General features: G+C 44.4%; 1 protein-coding gene across 1 annotated transcript in view; it reads right to left on the reverse strand.

The window, feature by feature from the left end:
• The window catches only part of NUDCD3 (NudC domain containing 3), a 61,787-nt gene that overhangs the window by 12,254 nt on the left and 37,768 nt on the right, over positions 1-11,765 (reverse strand). The window contains exon 4 of the mRNA XM_015814570.2: positions 3,781-3,924. Within this exon, the coding sequence (XP_015670056.1) occupies positions 3,781-3,924 (144 nt within the window). The remainder of the gene's footprint in view (positions 1-3,780; positions 3,925-11,765) is intronic.

Below are 11,765 nucleotides of genomic sequence, written 5' to 3' on the forward strand. Positions count from 1 at the left end.
TAAAAAGAAATATTTAAACAGGCCGATCAGTTAAAATTATCCTTAAAAATCCCCTGAAACTTTAAAATCGTTAAAAAATTATCCCTATTTAAAACTCACCCTAGGTCAGGCCCGCTTGTTGAAAAAGCCATGTCTTGAGGGCGCGGCGGAAGGTTAAGAGATCCGGAATCGTCCGGATCTCGGGGGGGTAGTTCGTTCCATGATGGCTTAAGGCTTTGCCATCATGGAAACCACTAGCTACTTTTTAATGTCTTGGCACCTCAACATGTTTTGGAAAGGTGAAGCTGTAGTGAGCATAACAGCAAAGCAAAGATGATGGGAACACATCACACCTGTGAGCAGAGCCAGCTTTTTCTTTTCTTTAGGAACATTTTTTTTACAACATCATATCTATTTTGAGGTTCAGAATACCATTTTAATGTGTTTTCCAGTTCAAATGCTGCTGACGACTGTAGTCTGAAGACGTTCCAAGGACTGAAGACGTTCCAAGGCATATAAGGAACGGTTGCTGGAATTGGGTATGTCTACTTTAATGAAGAAAAGGATTAGGGGTGACATGATCGCAGTTTTCCAATATTTGAGGGGCTGCCACAAAGAAGAGGGAGTCAACCTATTCTTCTAAGCACCTGAAGAAACAATGGATGGAAACTAATCAAGGAGAGAAGCAACCTAGAACTAAGGAGAAACTTCCTGACAGTGAGAACAATTAACCAGTGGAACAACCTGCCTCCAGAAGCGGTGAATGCTCCAACACTGGAAGTTTTTAAGAAGAGACTGGACAGCCATTTGTCCGAAATGGTATGGGATTTCCTGCCTGAGCAAGGGGTTGGACTAGAAGACCTCCAAGGTCCCTTCCAACTACTACTACTACTACTACTACTACTACTACTACTACTACAACTACTTCTTCTTCTTCTTCTTCTTCTTCTTCTTCTTCTTCTTCTTCTTCTTCTTCTTCTTCTTCTTCTTCTTCTTTTCTTCTTCTTCTTCTTCTTCTTCTTCTTCTTCTTCTTCTTCTTCTTCTTCTTCTTCTTCTTCTTCTCCTCCTCCTCCTCCTCCTCCTCCTCCTCCTCCTCCTCCTCATCATCATCATCACACACTCAGCCAGATGTTCAGACTGGATTTGGCATTTTTGTCTACCTATCGAGTCCTTATCAAGGACCTGGGATAGACAGATGTGGATGTTTGAATTGATGGTATTACAGATATAATCGCAGGATGGAAGCTGTTCCTAGTAAGGCCACCTTTTGCAACTGACTGATGGTGAATTTGTCAATGCCAATGGTGTTCAAGTGGTGCTCCAGTTGTTTTGGGATTGCACCTAAGGCACTTATTACTACCTTTGCTTGCCTTTGCCACAGTCATTCTATTTCTATTTGTAGGTCTTTGTATTTTGTTATCTTCTCCAGTTCTTTCTCGTCTATTCTGCTGTCTCCAGGCATTGCCACGTCCACTATCCAGACTTTTTTGTCTTTCTTATATCATCATCATCATCATCATCATCATCATCATCATCATCATCATCATCATCATCATTGCAACAAAAATAAGTGGGGACTGAGGGTTGCAACCTATACATGAGGGCTCCAGCTGTCCTGATAGGATTGTTTACCTGTGACTTAGAGCAGGGGTCCCTAACCCCCGATCCGTGGACCACTATCGGGCTGCGACATGCCAGCAACCGGTCCGTGCAAACAAGCAAAGCCCCATACATGGGATGCAGGCAATACACGAAACCACGCACCCTCCGGTCCACAGAAAAACCTCTCTCCACGGAACCGGTCCCTGGTGCCCAAAAGGTTGGGGGACCTCTGACCTAGAGGATTGGGTTTGACTTAAGATACAGCAACTCCCTATGCTTCTAATAAACTACATGTAGTCCTTGACTTACAACAATTCACTTAGGGACGATTCGAAGTTACAACAGCACTGAAAAAAGTGACCTTTGACTATTTTTCACACCTATGACAATTGCAGCATCCCCATGATCAGGTGATTTGCATTCGGATGCTTGACAACTGACTCACATTTATGACGGTCGCAGTGTCCCAGGTTCATGTGATCAGCTTTTGCCACCTTCTGAGAAGCAAAGGTGATTTACATTCGGATGCTTGACAAATTTCTCACTTAGCAACATACATTTGGGGCTGAACTGTGGCTGAAAGTTGAGAACTACCTGTATATCCAAGCAGAGACGTTTTTTGCACTTGAAAAGAGTTAATTTTTCCACCCTCCACCTCTTTCAGACATCTAAAGATTCTCCATTATTTTATTACTCCACCAAGGATTCCAGAGTGAATACAGGATCCTCTCCAGCTCCCATTTTTTATTCAGCCATCAACAAAAAAGTAAGGATGAGGGACAGAGAAGCCCGAGGCCATTTTAAGAGCTACAGGGCCTTAGAGAAAAGAAAGGGAAGGAGAAACAGACCAGTAATAAAAAAAGAAATTGACATGAGAAGCAGAAGTTAAAAGACTGTATCAGTCTTTTAAAGTAAAAGGAAGAACATGATCTGAAACCTCAAGATGAAGCACTTCTGCTAAAGGATAACATTTCAGGTCTGGTTAGTGTCTTTATGACAGAGCGCATGGAAAAGCCTCATAGCAAAGAATATCAAACATTAAAAGCAAAACTGTGGAGTTATATATGCAGTTACACGTGATGTTTTTGCACCAAAAATTAGCAATGCCTTCGCTATGCTCTTCAAAAAGAATGTATGTCCATCATATTAATCTAAAAGCAATTCTGTTTTTTTTAAAATAATATGTTTATGTTTATGTTTATTTAGATTTGTATACCGCCCTATCTCCCTTACGGGACTCAGGGCGGTGAACAGGCGATAATAAAAATCACAATAAATATCTATTCTAAAATCAAATTAAATAAATAAAGGCCTGCTCTAAAATACCCCATATAAAAACCTATACTAAAACCTAATTAAGACTACGCCAGGCCGGCCGCACGAAATAGATGAGTTTTCAGGGCTCGGCGAAAAATATACCTACAGTATATATACCTATATACTGTAGGTAGTCCTTGACATGACCATTCATTGGGTGATTGTTTTAAAGTTATGACACTGCTGAAAAAAGGCAGGTCTTATGAGGCCCTCAAACCTATGACTGTTGCATCACCCCTGTGGTTATATGATATGTGGTGGCGCAGTGGTTAGAATGCAGTACTGCAGGCTAACTGTGACTACAGCCAGTTCGATCCTGACCGGGTCAAGGTTCACTCGGCCTTCCATCCTTCCGAGGTTGGTAAAATGAGGACCCAGGTTGTTGGGGGCAAGACGTTGACTTTGTAAACTGCTTAGAGAGGGCTGTAAAGACTGTGAAGCAGTATATAAGTCTACATGTCTTTTTTGAGGGAACACAAAGGAAATGATCTTCTTATGCTCGTGTTCAAATTTCATTTCAGCTTCTGTTTGGGCGCTTGGCAACCAGTTTGTATTTATAACCAGGTCCAATGATCCGTAGTAGCATGATCACAATTTGCAACCGTGTTTTTTTTTGGGGGGGGGGCCTTGCTCATTCAGAAGAATGAGTCCACACTTACAACTGTGACATTCGCTTAATGACAATGGATTCGCTTGACAAGCATCGTAAGATGGTAGTCAAATCAGGTCTGACTCAAATTATGATTGCAACAACTTATGATGGAAATTCCAATTGTTGTCCTACACTGAGGAGTACCTGAAGGGTATGTACATGGGCAGACACGAGATTGCATATACAGGTGCACACGCACACTGAAAGGGAATGATGAGGTAATCCTTACTAGAATACATTTCCCGGGTTCTAGACTCCAGACAGAGGTCTCTGTGTTGATCTTGTGAGTAAGGGTGCCTTCCATGAGCACTTGGCGCCCACGTCCCTCCACCACCGACACATGGATTGAACTACTGCCGATGTCCACCGAAACCTGGAAAGAAGCACAGAAAAATGAATTAGCAAGGTGATTCATCCCTTAATAGTCCTTTCTGGGTTACAACAGCAGCAGATTAGAATACAAACGCAATGCAGTACAAAGGAAAACATCACCCTTTCGAATTTGTAATTTATAGACTGCTAGCCTTTATTACCTTAGCAAGTCCACAGGTTCTACAAAATGTAAAGGGATTATTCATAAATAAGGAATGGGTCAGGTTGTGTGGGAGTGACTTGTGTTTCTCTTAGCAGAAGAGAGACAGGAATACATATGTCCAGTAAAGCAGGGCTTTTCAACCAGTGGTATGGGTACCACCTGTGGTACATTGGCACCTGGCAGGTGGTATGCGACCATCCTAGAAAAGTGGTAGCAGGGGAGGGGAATGAGCTGAACCGGCTGCAGCACCGCACAAGTCTGAGAGAGAGACGGCTGGAGCTGCAGGTCTGTCAGGGCTCAGCGGAAGCGCCAGGATCAGTGCCGCTTTCCAGCCGATCGGCGCTTCTTTGGGGCTGTCAGGGCTCAATGGAAGCATCAGGATCAGCGCCAGGCTCCAGCTGGAGCTCGGCGCTGATCCTGGTACTTCTGCTGAGTCCTGAAGCTGGAAAGCAGCACTGATCCTGGTGCTTCTGCTGAGCCCAGAAGAAGCGCCGATCAGCTGGAATGTTGCAGCATCTCCAGGGTCTTGTGATTTACATTCAGATGCTTGGCAACTGATTCATATTTATGATGGTCACAGTGTCCCAGGGTCATGTGAAGTGACCAAAACCTGCTGCAACCACCCAGCAGACGGGGAGGAATAAAAACCAAACACCCCCCACCCCCCGCTGCCAATCTCCAACAGAAATGCTCACAACAATGAAAACCTCGGACAGGAGGAAGAGCGCTGCCGGGTGGACAGGCAGGTGTCTTGCTCGGCTGTGGCTTAGGGGGCACTTTTTTCAGTGCCATTGTAACTTCGAACAGTCACTAAGCGAACTGTTGTAAGTCGAGGACTACCTGTACTTTATCACTTTTTTCCTTTTTTTTTTTTTTTTGGTCAAGTTTTTGACACCTTGCTAGGCGACGGGTGGCACTCGGATGTTGCCATATCCTAAAAGTGGTACAATGGGTGAAAAGGTTGAAAAGCCCTGCAGTATAGGACCCTTTTAAAGTAGACGTGTGCAAAGCCTGGCTGAAATGGAAAATGAAAACAAGCCAGTAGAAAAAGCTGATCTTTCGCAGAATATAGTCCAGGATTGCCAAGGGGAAAAGGTGGAAGGCTAATCCTTTTATTGCGAGCTGTTCCCTCCAGGGGGGAGTCAGGCTCCTCATACACATCAGCAACGGCAACTACAGGACATATGCAGTCAGGTATAGGGCGCAGGTGCCTCAATGTTTCCAGGAGGAAGAGGTAGCATTATCAATATCAAAATACTACTCTTTTGCAGTACTAAAACTAGGAGTAACTTAACAAGGAATTGACCTTATTGAGCCATTTTCTCAGAACTGGGCCTCATCATTTAAAAAGCCAGGGTGGCGCAGTGGTTAGAATGCGGTATTGCAGGCTAACTCACTGCTCACTGCCAGGAGTTCAATCCTGACCGGCTCAAGGTTGACTCAGCTTTCCATCCTTCTGAGGTTGGTAAAATGAGGACCCAGATTGTTGGAGGCAATCTACTGACTCTGTAAACCGCTTAGAGAGGGCTTTAAAGGACTATGAGACGGTATGTAAGTCTAAGTGCTACTGCTATCTTGTAACAAACAAGCATCTGAAAGCAGACATTTAGCAATTGAATCACCCATTTTTTCCCCCTTGCTTATTGTCTCTGAGGTTATCTCCTTGTTAAGTGCTTCTGCATAATTCATTATTTAAATGTTATTTTACAGTGTAATTGTATACATGTTTACCCTGAAGTAAGCGCTATTAAGACCGGTGGGATTCAGAGAATAGAACCCTCCAGATTCTGCTGATCTACCCACCTTCCTTGTCTACTGATTGTACGGGTTAGGATTGAGAAATCTTAATGCATCTATCCCTGGAGGTCATGGGATTCCTGCCTCTGGCATATAGCCCTGCTTGAGTTTAGAAGTGAATACTGGTTCTCAACCTTTTTAATGCCGCGACCCCAACCGGTCGTAAGTCGAGGACTAAACCGGTCGTAAGTCAAGGACTAAACCGGTCGTAAGTCGAGGACTACGCAACTGGTCGTAAGTCGAGGACTTTCCCTGCCCGGGAGCGCCGTGCATGCGTGGTTCCGCCCCCTGCACCGGCCAAGGCGTAGCTGGCAAGCGGCAGAGACGGAGCAGGCCGACCACCAGCTGGCCCAGCCAAAGGAAGGTAAGGCACCCGCCGGAAAAGGGGGGGAAAAATGGTGGACAAAAAAAATGGCGGACAAAAAAAATGGCGGACAGCCTTGCTTGGCGACCCCCGTGAAATGGTCGATCGACCCCAAATGGGGTCCCGACCCACAGGTTGAGAACCACTGGAATAGAAAATATATTTTATATGGCCATTGAGTTCTAGAAAGACAGTTGGTTTAATAAAAAGTATGTAGACCCAGCAAACAAGTAGCTTTGGAGAGCATTTCATTGGCTTAAGGAATAAGTGACATTGGCCATACCTGGGTTCAGTTGTTAAGGGTTACAACCTTGTCATTTTGTTAACATGCAGAATGCACACAGACCTACAACTATAAATACTATATTAACAAGAAATCTTTCTTTTCTTGTCTAAGATACAGACAGCTAAGGTGGACTGCATTTTCTGCAAGAATGTAGTAATAATGCCCAACCCAATTGCATAACCCAGATCAACACGTTCCAGGTACAAGTCACTTGTCAGAGTTAATTCTATACCAATGTTTGTATCGCTCAGTTCTAATGCTGGGCAGATAACAGTTATCAATCCCCCTAGTATTATTCCATTAAGTCTAGAGTAGTAATCTTTCATTGACCATCACTTTCAATGCTCAGCAACAGATCTTTATAACCAAAGATTCCCTCCCCTTTCATTGCCCTGAGATGGTTATTATAAAGGATGGAAGCAAACAGAAATAATGACATGTATGGACTTCTAATTATATGCGAATAATTCAATATACTCCAGAAACCAAGACGCCCAAGATTGCAACCTAGACATAGAAGAAAGAGGAAGCTCACAGCATTTTTTTTCCAGCTATTTTATTGCTGAGCAGGTGAAGGAGAATGAGTTGTAGTGAACTAGGAAGATGAGCCTCTTAGGATAAGCCACGTGTAAACGTGGCCAATGCTAAATCAATTTAGTTTCAGTACTGCACATCAGTCAAACAAAAATCATTTTTTGCCGGTTTTGTTTTCTGATTACAAAGATTGTCTTAGTAAAACTGCACTGCGCTTCGGCGAATGGGATTTATATTCAGGAAAAGAAAGAGCAAAATAAGAAAAATAAGATTAAGCGAGTACAACATTTGTCCAACTGGGGATTGCAGGGCTGGTAGGTGCTTTTGCTGCTTCTTTGGGCTGTTCCTTTTTTTAATGAAGTTTTTAAAAGTTGAGATTGAAAAACAAAGCCCAACACACTCATCTCCAAGATGCTGCACTACCCAAGGAGAAACAAACTACCATTGCTTCCAAATTGCAGATTTGTTGCTGTCCGGTCACTAAGTCGTGTCCAACTCTTCCCAACCCTATGGACTGTAGCATGCCAGGCTCTCCCAGAGTTTGCCCAAATAAAACCCAATGGATAGTATGAAAAGGCTAAAATTATAGATAGTCCAATACTTACAACCCAATTTTGAAGTTCTGACACCTACACACCTACACACACACACACACACACACATCCCATGGTCACATGACTGCATTTTGGGTGCTTGGCAGCCAGCTCGCAATTATGGCCGTTTAGAGCAGGGGTCTTCAAACCTGGCCCTTTTATGACTTGTGAACTTCAACTCCCAGAATTCCTCAGCCAGGCACGGAATTCTGGGAGTTGAAGTCCACAAGTCATAAAAGGGCCAAGTTTGAAGACCCCTGGTTTAGAGTATCCTGCAGTCATGGGACTGTGGTTTTCCATTTTTTTTGCCAGGGGATCCAGCATTTACTTCTAGTTTCCAGCAAAAAAACCCCACCCTCGTGTAAAACGGATTCAACTCAGTGACTATGTTTACTTAATGGCTACTGCAAAGAGGGTGACATGATGGCCCACCTAACCATCACAACGACCTCCAACCATAATTCCAGGGTCAGTTATGATTGTAAGTCAAGGACTACCTGTATAGCAGGAAAAACAAATAGCCAGTGTGACTCTGGAAGAGTAGGCTAAAATCCTTGGTGCAAGGAGCTAAACCTGGTTACGACGCAGTGGGAAGCCCTCCAAGCTGTGGACTAGACAGCACTTTCTAAATTCATGATCTCAGGAAAGTCTCCTGCTTTGCTTCATGTGGGGAGAGAGGGAGAACAGTCCTTCTCCAGTTTTCTTGGCTGAGGCTCTCCTGAATGCTTTAAAGAAAAACAGTTTTTCATGCCCCGCGCAATTTATGGCATCTTCTGCCACAAGAAAGACCAATTGTTTAGACTGCTTTAAATTTCAAGAGTAGATAAATTTATAGAGGAAGGGCTATAAATAAGTATTGCCTAAGACCATTTAATGTTCAGAGGCAATATGCCTCACCGAGTGGGAACGAGCAATAATTGACAACGATAAAGAATTTGTGGGGAACACTTGATCTTCCGTTTGATACACGGGATGCTGACCCTAGGATAATCTGTTCCAGCTCACAAATAATGCTAAAGGTTAACCACAGTTGAATGTTCAATGGATAACTTTTGGGTTTATGTACTTGTCCTTCCTCTCTTCTCTTCTGGCACGGCCACGACTGATTCGGAAGTCTTAATTTTTGCGTTCAATGAACTATGGGCTGCTCTGTACACATGAAACAGAACTGTGGTTAATTACAATTTAGGAAAACCCATATGCTTTAATCCACACATGATGCCCCCCCCTTTTTTTGTGTTTGTGTGCCTTCAAGTTTGTGTTTATGCCAACTCCCTGGATAACAACAACAACAACAACAACAACAACAACAACAACAACAATAATAATAATAATAATAATAATAATAATAATAATAATAATAATAATAATAAAGTTGGAAGGGACCTTGGAGGTCATCGAGTCCAACCCCCTGCTCAGGTAGGAACCCTACACCATTCTGGACAAATGGCTGTCCATTCTCTTCTTAAAAGCTTCCAGTGTTGGAGCATTCACCGCTTCTGGAGGCAGGTTGTTCCACTGGTTAATTGTTCTGTCAGGAAGTTTCTCCTTAGTTTTACGTTGCTTCTCTCCTTGATTACTTTCCATCCGTTGCTTCTTGTCCTGCCTTCAGGCACTTTGGAGAATAGCTTGACTCCCTCTTCTTTGTGGCAGCCCCTGAGATACTGGAAGACTGCTATCCTGTCCCCCCTCGTCCTTCTCTTCGTTAAACTAGACATACCCAATTCCAGCAAGATTTTGGCAGTGGTTTGCCATTGCCTCCTTCCTAGGGCTGAGAAGGAGTGACTGGCCCAAGGCCACCCAGTCACCCTGTGCCTAAGACAGGACTAGAACTCACCGTCTCCCAGTTTCTAACCTGATGCCTTAATCACTACATTAAACTGGCTTTCGTGATGACTCTACTTTGTCCCAATTGGGATCTAAGAAGAAAATGTAGCTTGTGCAAAATGGAAGCAAATTTTTATTCAATTAAGCTGGAGGTGAAAGGGGGGGTTGAAGACACAATACAAGGTTTTCTGCTACCTGTACTTAGGATGTACAGGAGAGGAAGTGTTGCCTAATGATTAAGGAATCGGGTTCGAAAGCAGAAAACCGTTGAGTTGTAATCGCGCCTTAGACATGAAAGCCAGCTGGGTGATCCTGGGCCCCTCACTCTTTCTCATCCCAACTCACCTCACAGGGTTTTTGTTCTCTGCCTTAGTTGTTAAAAATAATAAAGGTGGACAGACAGACAGAAAGAAATCAATAAAATAAACAGTCGCTGGCTTCAAAATGATGAGCGTCTGGGCAATCAAAACCTGCTCCTTTTAATGGGCATCCCGTGCGGTGAATGCAGATAAAAAGAGGCTGGTTTGACTTGCCCACGGAAGCCGGTGGGTGTTGCTGCGGACACCTTTGTAGCTACTGCTTCCTCTGCTGATTTCAGAGCACCTGCTAAGCAGCCGTATCACCCTGTGTGTTTGTGTATGTCAGCTGACACTCTTGCCATTCTGATATGGAGCTAATATGAGCTGAAGCAGATGTACCAAGAGGGAATGCTTGATTCAGGTGCCCTGAATCACAAGAGAAGAAAATCAAATCACTTTACACATGGGGGAAAAAAATTGCGCGTGCCTACACACGGCTTCCTTGTTCTAATAGTGTTTCCAATATTGGGAAATTTAAAAAAAACAGACTACACACTCTAACAATTCCGGTCACTACATTGCCTCTACCTGCATACATCTTCATCTCCCCCTCCGTAAGAGGACCAGTAGACTGACAGAGATAAGCTGCATCCCTCTGTGGCTTGGAAAAGTCAAGGAAAGGAAGATGGAGAAGGGTGAGGAGAGGTACTACAAATTAGGGGGGGGGGGGAGGAAGGCTCCTTCAAGCTAAGTGTGTCTCCTAGTCACATCACACACACAGAGAAAGAGATATAATTCCCTTGGCAAAAATAAGGAAGTAGATTGACCCTGCCTTTTTGGGGATATTATTTTTCAAGTTCCCACTCTGGCCCATTCCCTTGGACTTTATGGCGACTCCCACATCCCACCTTGGCTTGGCTATTAAGTAAAGACGAGAAAGACTCCAGGGAAAACAGAGACTTCCTTTGCAGAGACTTCCCAATCTAAGCATGCTTGTCTCCTCTGGTGTCAAGGTCCTGGCGTGAAGATTGCTGATAGCCCTGCAGCAGAAGTCTGAGGGCAAAGTAACACAGTGAGGAATCAAATGATTTCCTCCAAAGGAGGAGTCACCCAAATCCAGCCTAACTCCTCTTTCTTTTGAGTCACCAATCCAGGAAGCCAGATGGAACGAATTGGATAGCCACCTCTGCTAGATCACTGGTTCTCAACCTGTGGGTCGGGACCCCATTTGGGGTCGATCGACCATTTCATGGGGGTCGCCAAGCAAGACTGTCCGCCATTTTTTTTGTCCGCCATTTTTTTTTTGTCCGCCATTTTTCCCCCCTTTTCCGGCGGGTGCCTTACCTTCCTTGGGTTGGGCCAGCTGGTGGTCGACCTGCTCCGTCTCTGCCGCTTGCCAACTACACCTCGGCCGGCGCAGGGGGCGGAACCACGCATGCGCGGCGCTCCCGGGCAGGGAAAGCCCTCGACTTACGACCGGTTGGGTAGTCCTCGACTTACGACCGGTTTAGTCCTCGACTTACGACCAGTTGGGGTCGCGGCATTAAAAAGGTTGAGAACCACTGTGCTAGATGCTTTATGAACAGATATCAGCCATCTTAAACATCCTCTCCACAAGCCACTTTGCTTGCAGAAGCAACAGATCTCGCAACCAGTGCTTAAAAATAATTCACACTCTACAAAGCATAGACCCAGGCCCTGAGTAGAAAAGGCATCCTGGTAAATCACATCCCTCAAGAAAATCTAGATAAATGGTTAGCCTGCGCTGATTATATCATCTTATACCCAAGGACAGTCCTATTGGCCCTGCGCGATTCACCCCTCGCGCAGGCCTGGCCCATTAAGATCTCCAGGGCCCACCTTGAGGATGGGGTTTGGAACCCCGAGAGGTGGCATGCTGCAGGCACTAGCCAAAAATTTCGGAAATTGGCCAAATTAAGGCTCTTTTTAAAGGGGTGTTTTAATAAATTTTTAGGGGG

Source organism: Protobothrops mucrosquamatus, unplaced genomic scaffold (assembly GCF_001527695.2).
Source record: "Protobothrops mucrosquamatus isolate PMUCROS unplaced genomic scaffold, P.Mucros_1.0 scaffold262, whole genome shotgun sequence".
NCBI lineage: Eukaryota > Metazoa > Chordata > Lepidosauria > Squamata > Viperidae > Protobothrops > Protobothrops mucrosquamatus.